Source organism: Mizuhopecten yessoensis, unplaced genomic scaffold (assembly GCF_002113885.1).
Source record: "Mizuhopecten yessoensis strain PY_sf001 unplaced genomic scaffold, ASM211388v2 scaffold11133, whole genome shotgun sequence".
Classification (NCBI taxonomy): domain Eukaryota; kingdom Metazoa; phylum Mollusca; class Bivalvia; order Pectinida; family Pectinidae; genus Mizuhopecten; species Mizuhopecten yessoensis.
The window spans coordinates 888,331-910,870 of NW_018408896.1; the positions used below are offsets into that span (position 1 = coordinate 888,331).

Here is a 22,540-nt window from a genome sequence, read left to right on the forward strand (position 1 = left end):
TTTTAGAAATGAGGAGAGTGGGCCTGCTGACAGTATAAACTAATTGATAGCAGATTATAAAGTACAAAACCATGTAATATTGACTTGTATATATTTCAGTATGTTTCTATGTGTTCAAACAACACTGAAGTTATATATGTGCAAATAAAGTTTGAATTTGAATTTATAATATACGTAAATACTTACTAGTTCGTTTTGGATTACATGTTGTTCAAGTCCGATATGGATTTTTAAAGGGAGAGGCTAGTCAATTCAAGCTTTTGCGTCTCACTGGATACTTAAATTTCCAACGACCAATATTTATAGAAAATAGCTGAGTGATCTAACATGGGTAATTTATAACTTTATTGTCATTATCAACAGTTAGAGACTAAATGCTGAACTAAGGAACTAGCAGTGGAAGGAAACATACAATTTACATAAATATCGGAGCCTTACAATAACAAAAGAAGATAAGTATTGGGGTAAACAGTTTCTTGATATTACTTTTAATATATATATTACGGCTAAGTCACTTTAATGATAATAAGTTTTCAAATGCAGCGCCACACTCTTCGATATAAAGCTGACCAATCAGAGAGCGCGTAACAAATCGGGTAGACCAACCGTCGTCCATATTGAACCAAAACAACGTTTGGAAATGGTAGCAGTGTATAGTACACAAACAAGCATGACGATCACTTGGGTATGGCGACAGTTATAGATTGAGGTAAGTATTGGGATTTATTTCTGTTCACATAAGCATGTGAATGTTAACCAGTTTTCGATGATGCGATAAATTAATAATACTGATTCCTAATTGATAGCAGGTGCCCGTTCCCGATACAGCGTGGCTCTACATGTTTTGAAGCGATATGCCTATCTGTCACTCACCGTATTTGAAATTTACAGTTTAACTTGTCTGTGCTGTCAGGTTTGTTGTAAATAGCCCTAGCCCCATTAGATCTAACACAATGAAAACTTAGAGCTACAATTAAATTAATATAGATCTGTCTTCTAATCTAATGTAGACACAGTTTTACAGGTGAACATTTTTATTTATTATTTGATCGAAGTGGTGTAATGAAAACTTTCATTGATACTGATAGTAACTGAATGTAGAATTTGATTCTGTATAATCGACATTCCCTCCTCTCTACACAAAAATCAATTATAAGAAATTTTCTATATTTGCCCTTAAAACCAAGGAAACAGTTATATATTTAAACTGGCTAGGCTGGGGATTGATTTGCCCTCAGAAGATCAAATTTAGTTGAAATGATTGAAACAAATTGGGTCAAATATTATTTTTGTAAACAACATAAATATCCCAACCATTCCATGAAACACCTATTCTGCAGTGACATGGTTCTTTGTTATGCATTAGTCCGAATTATTCTGACGTTTTATCAACTTTTTTTATGTTGGTCTGTCGTCGATTAACTTCAGAACTCCGGCCCTCTTTAATATGCGGGAAATAAGCGACCTGGAATGGGTCGCGCTTCAAACTTATAATCGTCACTTTCACACACATGTCGCACATGGATCGAAAGATCTATTGTTTATGCACTAGGTGGTATCAATAACATGTTTCAAAGATCATTACGAACAGTATTTTCCAACATTTTCTATACAAGCCCATGTTTTTAATGGAAATTAGGACATGAGCAATGTCACATGACTTGACGAGATTTGCGTTAACGAATTTCCAACGTTATGACGTAGGCCGGCGAGATTTTAGTCACGTGGCATTAGAAGGCGGGCTATCAAAAAACTAGAGTAAAACAGAGTAAGTTTGAAAAATATTGTTTTTAGTGATTGTATTTGTTGTTTGAGGCATGTAATTTATGTTCATCTTGTGCATAAAGAATAGATCTTTCGATCCATGTGCGACATGTGTGTGAAAGTGACGATTTGTTTCTAAAATATCAGTTTGAAGTGCGACCAGGGCGTGGGTCGCTTATTTCCCGCATATTAAAGAGGGCTGGAGTTCTGACGTTAATCGACGACAGACCGATATAAAAAAGTTGATAAAACGTACAAATAATTCAGACTAGTTACACATGTGCTATTGTAGTAGGGCCAGGAATAGAGATACAAATAGTGCTGTCACTGGGTCTCAAACCCGCAACCCTTTATTGGCTTTCCAGCCTGATGGTCTAACGTTGAGCTAAAGGGAAATTCCATACAGAAAACGCTTGTAAGGCAACCTAATCAGTGCACATCTTTTGCACTATTCACCCCTTTTTTCAAACACCAACCCAGGTTCTCTGACTCCCAGCCAAGGGTTCTCCTTCCATGAACGAGGAGTGTCAACGGCACCAGTTTGTAGTAGGACGAGGAATATTGTGATCAAGATAGTGCTGTCACTGGGGCTCGCACCCACGACCCTTGGCTCTCTAACCGTATCGGCATGTCATACAAGCTGAGCGTGATAGTTTTTAACAATTTAAGAAAGAATTTAAACACAGCGTAGAGAAAAAGACATAAATGGATTTTAACTTTGATGTTTAGGAAAAGCACTCGTCTGCTAGACAAGTTGTTGGTCTAAACCACTTGTCAAATATGATTTCCACTCGTCATGGACTTGCAGACGAGTGGTTTTCCGGAGCCCTGAATCTGATCAAATTCAAAATTTCTTTTTTTGTCAATTATTTTTCGAAGTCTACCCCGTTTTGATGTGGTCCATCATGCGCGCCATGTTGCTGAGATTGATTCCCGTCAGCCGTTTGTTTTTGAGAAAATCATCAACACTATAGCATATTTATTCCGTCATAAATATTTCGCACTGCTGTTTTAAGGAAACAAAACTGAATTAATCAGTGTCAGTTTATTAACTTGAAATGATGAATACCGGGTTGTGTCAACATGGTCACCAGTACTTTTCACTGGAGACCGAAACATGAACATGAAGGTGTTAAAATGACTGTGGGACTGAGGGACATTTCATTGATTTCGTACAGGAACATTTTTGACTTTGATTTATTAGTTGTAATTGCGACTGTTTTCATAACGAACGAGCCTTACTGATACAGTGGCGGATCCAGCTGGGTTTTTTTGGCTTCAGGAACCCCCGGCCACCCTGATAATTTTCTTTAAAAAAGTTTTTTAGAGGTTTGACTGAACATGTATAGTAAATGAAATATTAGAATATGAAATTTCCTTAAATTAATAGAAATTTTAAAGACTGATTCTTATTTGGTAGATTATGTTTTTTTCTGTCTTAATATGGATGCAGGCTTGTTATTTTGAAAACAGTCTTGTGAAACCAAGGAAGGAAATCCATGCACTCACTTAAATTCTGTTTGGTGGTTGTATTTAAAATGAATAAGTAGTTTGACATTCAAAAATTGATCAAGCTATAAAGTTCATTTGGAAGTAAGTGAATGTTAGCAGGGATCCAGGTAGATACTTTATTTGACAGGAAACCAAATTATTACGTAAATATGATGTATTATCTTATACAGATTTACTCTAAAAAATATTTTAATTGCATTTTTCATTCTTCAACAAAATATTGGCATTGAAAATGACAAAAGGAGAGAACTTCTTTCCCCAACATTGTTATGTTAGAAAATGTTAGTGGTTCAGCTGTTGATTTCCCAGATAAAATTCATTGTCCTTTGTGAGCTAAAAATTAGCATAAGTAGCCTTCATTATATAACTCAATATCTTTTAATCTCAAAATATCCTTATAACTCCTATAGATTCATTACAGTATGGATGAACGGTCACAAAAAAGAGGGAATATTATCTATGTATGTGGAAGACAGGGAGAGATGTTCACAGTATTATAGAGTTATATATCTGATATTCCCTGAACCCTCATCACTAACAAACTATCTATATCAATCTTATTATTTAATGCTATTACATTTTTTTCAACCACAGAACTCCTAAAATATTCACAAGTAATTTTATAATCCCTGCATATTTTGATTTACAAATGTGTTTATAATATGTATTTAAGTGCCTGTAAATACCTGCAATTCACCAAATGGCTCAAGTCATTTACAGCTGAAATGGAGAATCTATTGAAATGTAATGGCAGTTTCATTCTTCTACTGTCAAGATTCTTATCTTGTTAATTCCGAATAGGTTTACAATCTGTACCTGTACAATATTAATATCCAGGCTGGTACCTGGAAGGGTTGCTGTACACATGTCAGGGGACAAAGACAGGTAGATTTAGGTATGCCCCCAGGTGTTGTGTGTAGCTAACATTATGTCATACCTGTATTTATCACCTGAGATTTCACCTCTAACATCAACAAAAAGTACAATGGATACCCTTCCTTTTGTTATAAGGCATGTGGTTATAGGTAGGACTTTGCTGAAGTGTGTAGTCAGTCTTCAGCTACATCAGATGCAAGGTACCTTGTATTGTTGACTGGAGCGCGATCTAGAGATCTGCTGTTGTAACATACTCAAGGAATTCATTTTCAATGTGGCATTACCTCACATCATCCTATATGTAACAGGCTTAGTGGCACGTTAGCTAGATGTAGCTAGTGGAGAAATGGTGCAACAGATTAATTGAAAAAGGTAGGTTAATATAAAATGTATAATTAAGATGGTTTACTGGTATATCTATAGATCTACATTTAGTTATGTGTGGGAAGAAAAAAGGTGTGATTTAATCTAAAAACATTAATCAATTCATTAAATTAGAATGTTCATTTGATAAACAAACATCTTGGGGAGTGTATATTTATATATACTTGTAAAGAATGATAAAAATATTGTTTACTCTGATGTTAATTTTGTGTTTATTGAACAGGATTTAATCCTGTGAATTAGGTTGAAATGAGGACAATTTACTACAGTACTGATACAATTGTTTTCTGTAATGTAAATCAGAAGCATTAACTGATATGCTGACCACTATTGTAAGGGATGGGGACCAGAGGCCACCATTATAGGGGATGGGAAGATGATCAATTAACAGGGGCATAGGGTTAAACATGTTTAAACTGAACATGAGGTCACATAATATATACCATCAGTTATTATCACATATATTGTATATATACTATACTGTAATGTTACAAGATAAGATACGACCTGTTGTTTGTTTACTCAAAATTGTTGTCTAATAGAGAGAGTTGTATACATTGTCAGCTATATAGGTTAAAGGTCAGTGGTCAATTTAGAATCCCTAGACAAAGAACCCAGAAGGGGTAGCTAAATAAGGTAATCCATGTTACTTACTTGTGATCCCAGACTTTTGTACTATTTACATTTATCATGTCGCCTGAACAAGTTTGATAAGTGGGAATGATTGAGTACCAAAATTATAAAAACAGCCGTGTGTTCATCACTTGCCACATGTATAACATTCACCTGAAGGATTTCCACTGTTCCTAAAATAAGGATTTTTATCCATTTTAGAAATTGTTCAATTGATTTTGAAGATATTTGAAAATCATTCAAATGTGCCCCATTTATTATAGAAACGCAGTCTAATAAAATCAAGCTTGTATGATACATTCTGTTTTATATTGCTTGTCCTTTGTCAGACAAAAATGTGATGTTAAATGGCCTGTTTCTTTTGTTTTTTCATCCTTCAAAATCCCATATAACTTTATTTTTTGGAGGCATAAGTTTTGGCAGAGAAGATAGTTTGAAAACAAAATTGTTTATATAATAACTGCATGGATTTTTATTTATAAGTTCCTGCCATTTTCCATTTTATGGGTGAATGTGATAATGCATAGTAGTGTTACCTATGTCCCTCTGGTTGCATAGCATCCTATATATCCTGTCTTGATTCATCATCATGACTTCAGACTACTTAATTCATTTTAACAGATTTTCATTGATATTTATGAAAAGGTCATGTATGAATATACCTTGGATAAGTTTATATTTCATGGTCCCAAGGTCATTCTTGTTACATAACATTATATTATATTATTATTATATTCCCAGAATCATGTTTTTTATATGAGATATTTTCCAAAAGTAACTAAGGCATAAACCCGTCTTGAAAGGAGGCAGAAAAATCACTGCTCACTGCTCGCTCTAAAGACTCCTGCCATCAATAGTTCAATTAGGCCAAATAAAACAAATCTTGTGTTTCTGCAAACCCTATCACTACCTGCCCAAGATTTTTGCGCCCAACCTAAAGATTTTATAGGCATTTATTGATATGCACTGTTAAGTCAGAACACCTGCTCTATATAGGCATAGTACACAAATATTTTTCAAAATATGAAAAATTGCCTACCTACCTACCCTATTATTTCTGCAGATGACAGCGGAAACACAAGCATATTATTTTTGCCTTACTGGCAGTCATTTCACAATATAGCTCATAGAATTCTTCCAAATTATAGCACAGTTCTGTGGATTAGAAAATGTTTGAGGTCAATACATTATGAATGATAGAAACATTACAAAATAAGAGAATATATAAGGATCCTTTCATTTTGGGACATTTATCAATTAATGTACAGTGCTGCATGTACTTCTGTCATGCTATCTCGCCTTGTCGATGCGGGGGTCGTGCAGCACCTCAAGTTGACTTCAATATCTTCTCATTTAAGAGCTAGTCATGTTATCACAATTGATCAGACTTCATGTTCAAGTGCACACATAATTACCATCTGATCAGAGTGTAATATATCACATCTCTCCGTAGTGTTCTGAAGTGTCAAGTAATGGACCAAAGTTTGATATAAGTTGTTCATGTGCATTCATGGTTTTTATCAGAGATGATGTATTTCATGGAGTCATAACCATTAAAATTGTTATAAATAGAGTTTCTATAAATTCCAAGATCATACTGTCATTGGTTGATGTTTCCTCCATGTCAGTCAAAGATAGTAGGCAGTTTTTTTGGTACCATATTTAAACATTCATTCAAGGTGAATCCTACTTACAGATGCATTTTTCATATTTCAGTGGTCAAGTTTGAGTAGGTAAATTGGAACGAGCAGACAGAGGATGATTTTAGAAGGGGGATTGTTTTCTCCATGACCAATTTCACTGTAAATAGTAAAGAATTTGGCCTAGATTATATTATATTCAAAAACAAAGAGTTCCGCCCTTGATACACCTTTCATCTCTACACCCTTTCAAAATGCCTTGATAAAGTCCAACCTGACCCATTGTTTGGCTGATACGTCCTTTGGGGATTGCTTTGTCTTCATTTTTGTTTAATTATGACATATTCAAAGGTGCAGATACAATGTGTGTCGAGAGCAGAAACCTCAGACCCTATAAATGTCAGGGTTGTTATTGAAAGAGTTGCGGTATAACACGAGGACTGAGACTTGGGTGAGAATTTTCTATGTACATGTTGGTCCTATAAAACCTTACAGGTATTACAGGTAAATATAGTGGTTTGAGGATATACCTTCGCTAGTCTTTTCTGGCAGTAATGTAGGTGTTATTGATAAAGAAGATCAATCTATAGCTCCAGCTCACACCCAGAACACTCGGATCTAGCCGAGGGCACTTGTAAAGCTCTAGTGTGGTCATTAACATGTTAAATGTGTGCATGCTGAGACACCGTAAACCCCCCACGCCTACACTATATAGCTATACTGAGTATGCAAATACTAGTTTACACCAGGTGCTGCATACTTGTTTCAGATGCAGTGATACCTTAAAGTCCCTAACACTTTACCTAGACTGCAAAAATACACAGGTATATACCGGATACTTGTTTGAAGGTGCAGAGATGCATGGAAACCCCTAGTCCGAATTATTCTGACGTTTTATCGACTTTTTTCATATCGGTCTGTCGTCGATTAACGTCAGAACTCCAGCCCTCTATAATATGCGGGAAATATGCGACCCGCGCCCAGAGCACACTTCAAACTGATATTTTAGAAACAAATTGTCACTTTCACACACATGTCGCACATGGATCGAAAGATCTATTCTTTATGCACAAGATGAACATACATAACATGCCTCAAACAACCAATACAATCACTAAAAACATATTTTTTCAAACTTACTCTGTTTTACTCTAGTTTTTTGATAGCCCGCCTTCTAATGCCACGTGACTAAAATCTTGCCGGCCTACGTCATAACGCTGGGAAATACCTTCGTTAACGCGAGATCTCGTCAAGTCATGTGACATTGCTCATGGCCTAATTTCCATTAAAAACATGGGTTGGTATAGAAAACATTGAAAAATACTGTTCGTAATGATCTTTGAAACATGTTATTGATACAACCTAGTGCGTAAAGAATAGATATTTCGATCCATGTGCGACATGTGGGTGAAAGTGACGATCTGTTTCTAAAATATCAGTTTGAAGTGCGCTCCGTGTGGGGGTCGCATATTTCCCGCATATTATAGAGGCCCGGACTTCTGACATTAATCGACGACAGACCGATTTGAAAAAAGTCGATAAAACGTCAGAATAATTCGGACTAGGAAACCCCTAAAATTTACCCAGTATGCAATGATATACAGGTGTGTCTTTCGTTTCTGGAGATTATCTCGGAATCTTAAAGACTAAACTTCCTGACATTTGGCATGGTGATGCATTGTGAAATGTAGATGTGTAGTAGAAAGGTTTGAAATAATTCTACGGTCAAGGTCACTTACTAAAAATAGACTTGGGGGAGAACAAGGTCCTTATCTGGGAATCCAGAAGTCAGAATATTTTTGAAATTGGACATGGTGATAGTGAAACACTATGATATACCGGTATATGTAGATGTGGACTAGGGAATTAATAAAAAATGTCTAAGGTCAAGTTCACTGTTACTAAAAATAGACTGTGGGGTTATGATCCTTATCTCCAGACCCATTTTTTTTCAAATCTGATCAGGTCAAGGTTACCAAAAATAGACCATTCCGGGGTGGGGGTATAGTCAGGTACATGCTTACCTTTCAGTCTTCTTGATGTGCTTGATAATCCACTTAGGACTGTTTGGATATATCATTTGCTTGTCCTACATGCTGTTGTACGGTAATGTTACCAAGGTAATAGAATTAGTACTTTCTGAAGGTCGTCAGCATGGAATAGAAAAGAAAAAGTAATGAATATATAGGGACCATGTATGTAAAACTAGATCACAATAGGGTTATGGTTAAGTGATAGGAAATGTTGCTGAAATCTACCAGACAAGTGTCAAATGTTAACCCTGCTTGTCAGAGGTGCCGAGATATCCTGAAACTCTCGTAACAATGTTTGTATGGGATACCCTGAAACCCCCATAACACTGTTTAGTATGAGATACCCTGAAACCCCTGTAACACTGTTTAGTATGGATACCCTGAAACCCTGTAACACTGTTTAGTATGAGATACCATGAAACCCACATAACACTGTTTAGTATGAGATACCCTGAAACCCCCATAACACTGTTTAGTATGAGATACCCTGAAACCCCCATAACACTGTTTAGTATGAGATACCCTGAAACCCTGTAACACTGTTTAGTATGAGATACGATGAACCCCTGTAACACTGTTTAGTATGAGATACCATGAAACCCTGTAACACTGTTAAGTATGAGATACCATGAAACCCTGTAACACTGTTTAGTATGAGATACCATGAAACCCCTGTAACACTGTTTAGTATGAGATACCCTGAAACCCTGTAACACTGTTTAGTATGGATACCCTGAAACCCTGTAACACTGTTAAGTATGGTTACCCTGAAACCCCCGTAACACTGTTTAGTATGAGATAACATGAAACCCACATAACACTGTTTAGTATGAGATACCCTGAAACCATGTAACACTGTTTAGTATGAGATACCATGAAACCATGTAACACTGTTTAGTATGGATACCCTGAAACCCTGTAACACCGTTTAGTATGAGATACCATGAAACCCTGTAACAGTGTTTAGTATGAGATACCATGAAACCCTGTAACACTGTTAAGTATGAGATACCATGAAACCCTGTAACACTGTTTAGTATGAGATCCCATGAAACCCCTGTAACACTGTTTAGTATGAGATCCCCTGAAACCCTGTAACACTGTTTAGTATGGATACCCTGAAACCCTGTAACACCGTTTAGTATGAGATACCATGAAACCCTGTAACACTGTTTAGTATGAGATACCCTGAAACCCCCGTAACACTGTTTAGTATGGGATACCCTGACACCCCATGTAACACTGTTTAGTATGAGATACCATGAAACCCACATAACACTGTTTAGTATGGGATACCCTGAAACCCCATAACACTGTTTAGTATGAGATAATATGAAACCCCCATAACACTGTTTAGTATGAGATACCCTGAAACCCTGTAACACTGTTTAGTATGGATACCCTGAAACCCTGTAACACTGTTTAGTATGGATACCCTGAAACCCCCGTAACACTGTTTAGTATGGATACCCTGAAACCCTGTAACACTGTATAGTATGGTTACCCTGAAACCCCCGTAACACTGTTTAGTATGAGATACCCTGAAACCATGTAACACTGTTTAGTATGGATACCCTGAAACCCCCGTAACACTGTTTAGTATGGATACCCTGAAACCCACATAACACTGTTAAGTATGGTTACCCTGAAAGTGAAACTTTGTAACACTGTTTAGTATGGGATACCCTGAAACCCCATGTAACACTGTTTAGTATGAGATACCATGAAACCCACATAACACTGTTTAGTATGGGATATCCTGAAACTCTGTAACACTGTTTAGTATGAGATCCCCTGAAACACGCATAAAACTGTTCAGTATGGGATACCCTGAAACCCTGTAACACTGTTTAGTATGAGATAACATGAAACCCACCTAACACTGTTTAGTATGGGAGACCCTGAAACCCTGTTACACTGTTTAGTATGAGATACCATGAAACCCACATAACACTGTTTAGTATGGGATACCCTGAAACCCTGTAACACTGTTTAGTATGAGATCCCCTGAAACACGCATAACACTGTTTAGTATGGGATACCCTGAAACCCTGTAACACTGTTTAGTATGAGATACCATGAAACCCACATAACACTGTTTAGTATGGGATTCCCTGAAACCCTTTAACACTGTATAGTATGGTTACCCTGAAACCCCCATAACACTGTTTAGTATGGGATACAATTAAACCCTGTAACACTGTTTAGTATGGGATACCCTGAAACCCCATAACACTGTTTAGTATAGGATACCCTGAAACCCCATAACACTGTTTAGTATGAGATAACATGAAACCCCCATAACACTGTTTAGTATGAGATACCCTGAAAGTGAAACCCTGTAACACTGTTTAGTATGGGTACCCTGAAACCCTGTAACAGTGTTTAGTATGAGATACCATGAAACCCTGTAACAGTGTTTAGTATGAGATACCATGAAACCCCCATAACACTGTTTAGTATGGGATACCCTGAAAGTGAAACCCTGTAACACTGTTTAGTATGAGATACCCTGAAACCCCATAACGCTGTTTAGTATGGGATACCCTGAAACCATGTAACACTGTTTAGTATGAGATACCATGAAACCCTATGTAGCACTATTTAGTATGAGATACCATAATACCCACGTAATACTGTTAAGTATGAGATACCCTGAAACCCCTGTAACACTGTTTAGTATGAGATACCCTGAAACCTCTGTAACACTGTTTAGTATGGATACCCTGAAACCCTGTAACACTGTTTAGTATGAGATACCATGAAATCCCCATAACACTGTTTAGTATGAGATACCCTGAAAGTGAAACCCCCGTAATACTGTTTAGTATGGGATACCCTGAAACCCCATGTAACACTGTTTAGTATGAGACACATGAAACCCACATGACACTGTTTAGTATGGGATACCCTGAAACCCTGTAACACTGTTTAGTATGAGATGCCCTGAAACATGCATAACACTGTTTAGTATGGGATACCCTGAAACCCCCATAACACTGTTTAGTATGGGATACCCTGAAACCCCATAACACTGTTTAGTATGAGATAACATGAAACCCCCATAACACTGTTTAGTATGAGATACCCTGAAACCCTGTAACACTGTTTAGTATGGATACCCTGAAACCCTGTAAAAGTGTTTAGTATGAAATACCATGAAACCCCCATAACACTGTTTAGTATGAGATACCATGAAACCCTCATAACACTGTTTAGTATGAGATACCCTGAAACCATGTAACACTGTTTAGTATGAGATACCATGAAACCCTGTAACACTGTTTAGTATGGGATACCATGAAACCCACATAACACTGTTTAGTATGGGATACCATGAAACCAACATAACACTGTTTAGTATGGGATACCATGAAACCCTGTAACACTGGTTAGTATGAGATACCCTGAAACCCACATAACACTGTTAACTATGGAATACCATGAAACCCTGTAACACTGTTAAGTATGAGATACCCTGAAACCCACATAACACTGTTAACTATGGAATACCATGAAACCCTGTAACACTGTTTAGTATGAGATACCCTGAAACCCACATAACACTGTTAAGTATGGAATACCATGAAACCCTGTAACACTGTTTAGTATGGGATACCATGAAACCCACATAACACTGTTTAGTATGGGATACCATGAAACCCTGTAACCCTGTTTAGTATGAGATACCCTGAAACCCTGTAACACTTTTTAGTATTGGATACCCTAAAACCCCCGTAACACTGTTTAGTATGGGATACCCTGAAACCACTGTAATACTGTTTAGTATGGGGTACCCTGAAACCCCCGTAACACTGTTTATTTAGTATGAGATACCCTTAAACCCCTTTAACACTGTTTAGTATGAGATACCCTGAAACCACTGTAATACTGTTTAGTATGGGATAGCCTGAAACCCCTGTTACACTGTTTAGTATGAGATACAATTAAACCCTGTAACACTGTTTAGTATTAGATACCCTGAAAGTGAAACCCCCGTAACACTGTTTAGTATGAGATACCATGAAATCCACGTAACACTGTTAATGAAACCCTGTAGCACTGTTTAGTATGGGATACCATGAAACCCTGTAACACTGTTTAGTATGAGATACCCTGAAACCCTGTAACACTGTTTAGTATGGGATACCATGAAACCCCATGTAGCACTGTTTAGTATGAGATACCATGAAACCCTGTAACACTGTTTAGTATGGGATACCATGAAACCCCATGTAGCACTGTTTAGTATGAGATACCATGAAACCCTGTAACACTGTTTAGTATGGGATACCATGAAACCCCATGTAGCACTGTTTAGTATGAGATACCATGAAACCCTGTAACACTGTTTAGTATGGGATACCATGAAACCCCATGTAGCACTGTTTAGTATGAGATACCATGAAACCCTGTAACACTGTTTAGTATGAGATATTATACACAGGATTGTACCAGTCTGTGTCTATTAAATTACAATAAATTAACATGACTTCTACAGTAGGTAATGATACACAGAATGATGGGGTAAAAACCCCACCTAGATTATAAATGTAGGAAGCTATAAATGTCACAGTATTACCTTTGATGTAAATGTACAGCTTATATTGATAACAATACCTGGATCATATCATAGTGGGTATTCATAATGCACTCTAAATTTGCACAAAATATTTGTCTTTCTTTAAGAGCAAGTGACATGTTTAAGGCAACCATTTACAACACATCGTAAGCTTTTAGCAGGACTAGAACTTTGTATACATGATATACATTTGATTCCCTTAAGCTACATGGTAGATAAACTTGGGCTGGGTAGTGTATAAGTTTATTTAGGATCTGTAATGTAACCCAGATATATGTTAAAGTGTATTATACCAGTTATTCTAGCCAGGCTCGGGACACAATAGGGACAGGTAGTCTCACAGGAAGACAGCAAGTGTTAAGTAGGTACATTTGTATATTATTTCGTGTACATATATAGATTTTATACACATTATATACACGACTACCGGGTAGATTAGGTCTTATCAATGTATCAAATTAAGCATGGGAGAGTGTTTTAAAGGAATATGATGTTGGGTGGAAATTTCAATAAAAAATGTGATGATTCATGGATATGCGGGTACATGTATATGTTTCACTTGTAAGTTTAACTATATAAAATCTGTACACTTGTGCTTTATAAGCACTTAGTCTGAGCTATACAACCTTCCCTTTAACCACTAATTACTGGTTTATCTGTAGTGTGTGTTATAAGTATTATAAAATTGTAATTTCTCTTCAACAGTACATAAAATGGAGATTTAATGTACAGAGGTTGAAATAAAAAAGAGGAAATCTAGCACTGTATATTGTTATGTCTATGAAACAAATAAAATAAAATGGCATCACCCATTCAATGTATGTGTGTAGTATGCTAGGTCAAATATCACCTCACGCAAAAGATTTTGCAAATAGGTTTTCTGCCTCTATGAAAACAAGCATATATTGATGCTCACCAAGATGTTTACCCTTCAGATCCTATTGATTGGTTGTTTTACACAATAAGTTATCAGTTTCATTTGTTGATGTTCATATTATATTGACGAAAATTAAGTTTACAAGCGTATTGCTGATTTAGCGAATGAAATTTTCAGTTGTAAAACTTTTCAACTGGCTAAATTAGTTAGTTCAGACTCCTTGATGTGATTTTTTTTTAACACTGTATGAAGTACATTCTTTTTTGCTTTGTAGTTCTAAAAAGTATTGGTTTAAGCCATAAGGTATTGTCCAGTGTACCGGTAGTCTTCCTGTTCATGTATTCAGTTCCTTGTAAAACCTTACCGGTTAAGGTAAAGTGTGTAATATATAGGAAATATTATAACAATGTATTTTGTTGTTACAGGTACATGTGACACACCAACCATGATGCCTTACAATCCAGGGTCTGCATCAGCACCAGGATCAAGCTCTCATTCAAAACGACGCAAAAAGCGGCCAATCCATGGGACCAAGACAGTGTCGGTAACAAGGGGGCGGTCAGGATATGGGTTTACAATATCCGGACAACATCCATGTGTATTGAGTTGTATTGTGGGAGGAAGTAAGGCAGAGGAGGCAGGACTTAAGGCTGGTGACTATCTAGTATCTGTTAACAACGAAAACGTCACCAAGGCTCCTCATGACGATGTCGTCAGAATGGTTGGTATGTCAACTGGGACTCTGACCTTACAGGTGGCAGAGAACTATAACAGTTCTGATTCATCTGACGATGAGTACCACCATAGGACTAAGGCACGGTACCCGAACCGTGTAAGGACACGAGCACCTGGAGTAGGGGGCAGTCGTCATGGTGACAAAATATTGGGAGAATGTAACCAAAGAGACAAACACAGCTTTGGAGGTGATCACAGACACAACAAGGACAGTCATCTTCACAGATACGAACATTCCAATTTTAAGTTCACATCTGCCATTAAGCCACGCCTTCATACGCCAGTAGGGGCGGAGAATACATATAAAGCACCTACCAATCACAGTACACCTCTGTTAGCTGGGTCGTGGTCTGTTGATAAGCAAAGTACTGTGGCTTCAGTTCATGCAACTCCTGCCTTCAACTTTCAGGCCAAACAGGCAATCGTAAAGAGCACCGCGCAGAGTGCAAGAGAACCAAGACAGAGACCTGTGGGTAGTCGTCATAACTACCACTCTCGTCAACCAAAAGATCATGCACATTTTAACACTTCACTAGCAGGGTCTAGCATAAGTGCCATCATGAAAACATCTGTTACTAACACCACTGCCAACAATGCTTTCATCGCAATGGAAGATGATGATGAGGATGGTGATGACGAAGAGAGTTTGCTTAATGCTGATACTGAGAATGTGAGAGTTGTTGTTGGATATATTGGGTCAATAGAGATGCCAAGTGACGCTAATAAACCTCATATCAAAATTCAGTCCATACGCAACGCTGTGAGGAGACTACGGGTGGAACAGAAGATACACACCCTTGTTCTGATGGAGGTCACAGAGGATGGGGTTAAATTGACCAATAGTATGGGGACCACGGTCGCACACTATCCTGCTGACCGATTGACATTTAGTGGCATCTCTCCTGACGACAAACGATTCTTTGGCATTGTGACGTTACACAGTACGAGCAGTGATGATGCCAGTAGTGATAATGGCAGTCAGGAGGAATCGACTCCCAGTGGATCTTGTCATGTGTTCATGGTGGACTCAGAAATGAGGTCACACAATATGCATGCGGCAAAGGCAAAGACATTTGGAATTGCGTGTACGAGTGGCGGCGAGAGACAAAGCTGCAATGAGTTCCCCAAGTCTGCCACGCCTGTCATCATGGCTATCACAAATCTGTACAAAAATCGCCCTGGTGTTAGTCTTGACAATGAGGTTGCCTTGTCTCAGGCTTTTGCTGACCCCTCAAGGGCTGTCGAGCGTAGCCATAGCAACAGTAGTAATAGTGACAGTGGTCTTGGCTTTGGGCGAGATGAGGCATCGAATAATGATAACGTTTATGTGGTGGACATGCCACCGCCGCCGGGTCCACCACCCACACCACAGCAACCCATACACAATGGCATGCATGCTCACATAAATCATTCCTCACCTGACAACCAATGTATGCCCACACCTATACGCGACACCCATAAAATGTTCACACACCCAGATATCAGGGCACGCCTCAATGTATCCGTGTGTAGTACAGATGATATACATTTTATGAAAACAAATTCCAACGATAAACTGAACATTAGGGCTATGCCTGACCCGACCTTGACCCCAGGGGCCAGAACTCATTCCAGTGATGGTCTTGACATGCACAACAGTGCAGCCAGTATGAGGGTCAATACCCAAAAGATCCTTAAGGCTCAGAGAACACCAATGTCCAGTCAAGGGATCAGTAGTGACCAGGAGTCATCGACCTCTCAGGGAAGTGACATATACCGGTCAGCGTCCAACCCTGACCTTCACCGACCTTCAGATATGAACAGACCGATCTCTGCCCCAAGTAAACAGTTTTGGGATGATAGCTTCACCAGGGAGTCTCGGAACAAAGCAGAGGCAGTTGATTTGGACGGTAAAAAGTTAAGCCCAAGGGCCTTTCTTCCACCCCCGTTTCATCAGCTGCGGTCACCCTCGGCCCCACCCACTTTTAATAACTCCTTTGTTGATGACCCAGCCAACACCAGTTGCATGGGGGGTCTCATTGAGCAGTTTGAGCAGAATAGCGCCCTTAGAATATCGTCCCCGGCAGAGACCAACAGGAAATATGATGTCGAGACTAAAAGGAAATCGGTAAGTTATTTGTTTTTTATTCAGAACTAGATGTTTGTAACAAGCTCCAGATATCCTAAACTATTTGTTCACTTTCAGAATTATTTTTAAAATTTGATAGAAGATTGGTCCTTTCCAAAATAACATTGTACCTGTAACAAACAACAATTTGCAATCAGCATGTGATTTACCACCTATCTTTACTGCTGTTGTAAGTGATTTATTGATGAAACCTGAATAAAAGATTTCTCGTTTTCAATGAAACATACCAGAGATTAATAGAGTCTTTTATCCCTTTTGGTATTACAATTACACCCAATTAATACATCACTTAATATCATTAAAATCATACTAATCCTCTTTTCAAAAGTGTGATTGGACTGCTGGATTATGATAAATTAAAAGAACGCACATAAACTGAAAACATATCCATAACTTTTACATCTACACGATGGTTTGAACAATAGACAAATTTGAAAACAGATCATTTATTTAAAAAGAGTTAAGTACAGATGGTGGTATGTAAGTTCAAAACAGGTAAGAACAGATAGTTATACATCATGTCCTTGTAATCATGTAACAAAGCGCTGACAAATATAAACGAGAACAGCCGGAAACGATGAAAGAAAAAAATACCACTGACACAGATCTTGTGACAATGGAAGTGTGTGTATTCAGTGTATTCACCTTAGTTTAACTGGCTCTAAGGTCTAGACAATTCCATCAAATTACAATAGGGACATACCTGTTTGTCAATAAACAAAGGCAACAATAGGTATTGCTATAAATACCACACTATTTTAGCTCAGACATTGGGTCAGGATCGTAGCGGAATCACAGCCGACAGTAATCTGTTTGATGGTCAGACTTCAGTGTTAGGCACTCAAGTAGTTTGATACTGTTGTCCGATTTGTTTTCTCCTAACGTTTCTGTGGCTGGTTACTGAAGTCATCAGATGACAATCCTTCTGTTTTGTTTGTTATCTAGTTTTGAAGTCTGTTAGTTCTTATAGCTTGGGTTAAAATATTACTTAGGGGACATCCCGTGTGATAAACAGTAATATATATTCATTATATCGCAGTATTTTTTATCATAAACAGTAGTTGTAAGTCATATAAAAATATGATTAAGCAATTGCTTTCAGTCCAAATATTTCATCCTTCTGGCCTTCTTCAAGGGCGAAAGTCAATGATGGATTAAAGCTACGTCTATCATGCTTCTTCGGAAGTAGACGAACCATCGTACAAAAAATATGACATCATAATGTTTTGTTGAATTTATGAAGTCATAGATTCAAAAAGTCATAATTTTTGCGACAAATTGTTTTATCATTTATCTATTTTCCCTATGGAATTGAACTGTTGTTTAATATTTAGAAACAATTATTGTTGTATTTTGTAATATGCTTCGTACATTGCACATCTTTGATCAAAAGTAGTATTTATAAGTTATTATAAAGTCTTTTTTAAATCTGTGTGTTATAACATAATTTTTATCATGAGATTTACGACAAGAAAATCCTTAGATCCAATTAATGATACAAATGTGAAATTGCTTGAATTAGAATTTTAAATAGAGACAACGCATCATAGTTTATCTACCCATACTTGCTAAGTTTTTGAGATTTCTATGGGGGAAATTCTGAACTCTCAAATTTAAAACCTAAATAAAATTTTGTATATACCCCCTAGAGACAAAATAACCCTTTAAAATGACATATTTTGAGTTATTAGATGAAATCATTAGATCTTAGAATATAGGAATAGATTAACAAATTCACTGGTTGAAAATGCTAAATTTAAGGGTCCAAAATCGGGACTCTCCCTTCTAAATAGGGAGAGTTGGCAAGTATGTCTACCAAGTCAACCGTAATTTTATGACTGACCAACATTTTTTCCAGTCAGACTCAAGTGTGAAATATTAAATATCATACTGTAGGTCAACAGCGCTTTGAAGTTAAGGGGAAGCAACTCTTACACACTTATGCAAAAATCATTTGTGTTCAAGAAAATAAGCAATGTAATGATAAATTTGTTTCCAAAACAGTATTGTTTGAAATTGATTATCTTGCATTAGTGTTCATTATTAGATGAGATAAAGCATTTCTATTGCTACAAACACATATTATTTTATAAATATGTACAAATGTGTAACTGAACGATACCTAACAATGACACTAAACACATTAAAATTTTATCAGAATTTAAAATTCTATTTTCATAACTTAAATTGTATCCCATCTGTACTGTAAAATCTTGGGTTGTCATTGCATATCCTGTGTGCAGTATTTTTTTTTATATCCTTTGTGTTTGGGGATCTTCCATAATGTATACACGCTGTCAACAACAATATCTACTGGTTGTTAGGTAACATGTGTAGCCAATCATAAGTTGTTTTGTAGAAAATATACCTTGAACAGCTAAATCTAAAACAAGTATGTCTGCAATCTTTCATATACAATTCAATGAAATATTATATGTATTCCAAAAAAAATAGACAGTAAAAATTTGTTTTCCTGGGGATTGGTTAGATGGGAGATATTTTGGCGACAAAATCCGTGGATTTTCTTACTTTTTGACAGCACGTAAAATGAAAAAAATCTGGTAAAAAATAACATGAACACATGTGATTGAGACAATTACCATTTTGCAAACAACATCCAAAGTCAGTCAAGAGTTATTGCCCTTTGTGTGTATCATCAGCATTCATCATGGATTTTTATTTAGGAGTATATGTGATAGTTTTCCTTATTTTGTTCCCCTATACCTATATAGAATATTCCTTGAAAAAGGTGGTACATGCACAGTCATGCAGCTGTTTGGCGAGGGGGGTTGATTTAAAGAAAATGGTCACATAGTCATGCAGCTGTTTGGCGAGGGGTGGTGATTTAAAGAAAATGGTCACACAGCCATGTAGCTGTTTGGCGAGGGGGGTTGATTTAAAGCAAATGGTCACACAGCCATGCAGCTGGTTGGCGAGGGGGGTTGATTTAAAGAAAATGGATACACAGCCATGCAGCTGTTTGGCGAGGGGAGTTGATTTAAAGAAAATGGTCGCTCAGCCATGCAGCTGTTTGGCGAGGGGGGGGGGGGGGGGGGGGGGCGGGGATTTAAAGAAAATGGTCATTCTGGAGTTTCAGGAAACACAGATCATAGTAATATGTGATTGACCAATGGAATACATTAGATTTTGTTAAACAGTTTATATAGATGGATGATTAGACATGAGGCACACAAGGATAGGACAGTCAGAAGATTGTATACAACAGTCACGTGGGAAACTGTCTAATACAATAATCACGTGATGAACTAGGAATTTGAGGATTTTTCACTGTCTAATACAATTATCACGTGATGAACTAGGAATTTGAGGATTATTCACTGTTTAATACAATAATCACGTGATGAACTAGGAATTTGAGGATTATTCACTGTCTAATACAATAATCACGTGATGAACTAGGAATTTGAGGATTATTCACTGTTTAATACAATAATCACATGATGAACTAGGAATTTGAAGATTATTCACTGTCTAATACAATAATCACGTGATGAACTAGGAATTTGAGGATTTTTCACCATCTTAATGAACAGACTTCATAACTGAGTCTCTGAAAATATAAAAGTCTTCTTATGTTTTACATACGCTTCCAAACAAAGTTTATGTATTCACTGTCTGTCCTTTGGGATGATTTCTCTGTTCACTCAATCCAAATAAACTCTAGATCTGGGTTCTTGGAATAGGGACTTATACTGTCATTACAAATGTTTGTTGGAAAATCACAGGATAATTTCACGTCCTTAAAAAACACACCCAAAAAAGTCATGTTCGTTCTGAAGTACATTAAGCCTATCTGTGTGGTCACTATGATATTGCTTAATTATATTTCTCACTAAACGTGCAGAGTATCTACAGGAAAATTAGTGTATTGTATGTACTTGAGATAAAGGAAGCTTGTATACAGACCCTTCTGTTGTAACAGTTTACAGAGAATGATGACTGATCAGTCACTTAAAGTCAGGTTTATACAGAGTAACAACTGACCTCTATCAGACAGATAGCCATGGTCATTGTCACCTATTGGTCAATTACTGTTATCGTGACTTTCAGAAAATAATTGGGCAGGGTCGGGGGTGAGGGAGGGAGGTTTTTAATCCATCCAGTATTAATTTTGGTGCATCTGTCTATTTGTCCATTTATTCTTCTGTCTGTCTGTAGCTCCCCTGAAAATTGAAAATGGTCCACTTATTGGTCAGTTAGAAAGAATAACAGATTGAACATTGTCTGAAAGCAGGGGATACATATTCCATATCTTCTTGTTACAAGCTCAGTCAGATGTTGTTCCGACAATTACTGGTGACAATTATAAGGTATTTCCTGAAACCGCCATTTTGGAACTGTCAACAGCAATTGATTAAGTTAAACTCCCTTAATCCATAACCAAGAAATCAGTTTTTTTAATGATTTATCAATATGTGTTTTCATTATCAGGCTCAACACCCCTGCCCCAAAGGTTGCCACACCTTCTGTTTATAAATACTATGACAAGTCTCCTTGGCCAAAGGTTGCTACAGACGGTTTACCAAATGAAATTAAAATCCTTTGACCCATATTCATTAAATGCTGAGAAACATACATTTATGCAAAATTAAAAATGTACACAAGTTTATCAAATCTATCTGTCTATTTCTTGTAATATAAGTACAACACCATAGCAGTTGAGCTATAATTGCCTTTGGGCCTCATATTAATATGTTGTGGTTGGGATCCGGGGATGAAGGATATTTTTTATGGAATCATCAAAAGAAGAGTGTGCTAGAAATTGTTTTTTGGTACATCATTTGATATAAGAACAATACTGATTAAAAGAAATATCTATCCCTTCCGAATATCAAAGTTCCTTAGTTGGTTCATTACTTGATTGGTGAAATTAATGGACACGTTCCTCTACTCACTATAAAGCAACCTTGGCTTCTGTTCTCAGATAGGATTCGACATATCTTTTCAAATGTAAATAATTCATTTTTAAACGAACAATGATGACTTGAAAAATTGACATAAGGAGAATACTGTATACTGAGAAAATCTTCCCTTCAGTTTAATTTTGCCTTTTTCGCCCTCCTAAATGAGGCAAACTTTATCATTAGAGCGACCATTTGTAAACAAAAATAATATACAGAGTAATGAAATGTAAATGACGAATTTAATATTGGACGAAAAAGGATTGCAAAAATTTGACTGGGCGAAAATTTCCCGGTATTCAGTAATTAGGAGTCCTGAAGTGCATGATCACGAGTACTAGTGTCAGAAGTTGGTGACTCTGACGTTCTGAAGTTGGTGATTCTGACGTTCTGAAGTTGGTGACTCTGACGTTCTGAAGCTGTTGATAGTAACATTCTGAATTTGGGTTTCTTT

General features: G+C 37.0%; 1 protein-coding gene across 4 annotated transcripts in view; it reads left to right on the top strand.

The window, feature by feature from the left end:
* The first annotated feature begins 615 nt into the window (after positions 1–615).
* LOC110466467 (regulator of G-protein signaling 12-like) overlaps positions 616–22,540 on the top strand; it is a 90,195-nt gene continuing 68,270 nt past the window's right edge. For 3 of the 4 annotated variants that reach the window (XM_021522971.1, XM_021522974.1, XM_021522973.1), the window contains exons 1-2: positions 616–709; positions 14,727–17,143. In XM_021522971.1, the coding sequence (XP_021378646.1) occupies positions 14,747–17,143 (2,397 nt within the window). In that variant the 5' untranslated portion in view covers positions 616–709; positions 14,727–14,746. Of the gene's footprint in view, positions 710–4,316; positions 4,525–14,726; positions 17,144–22,540 lie in introns of those variants that run through there. The other variant, XM_021522972.1, reaches the window with a different exon arrangement.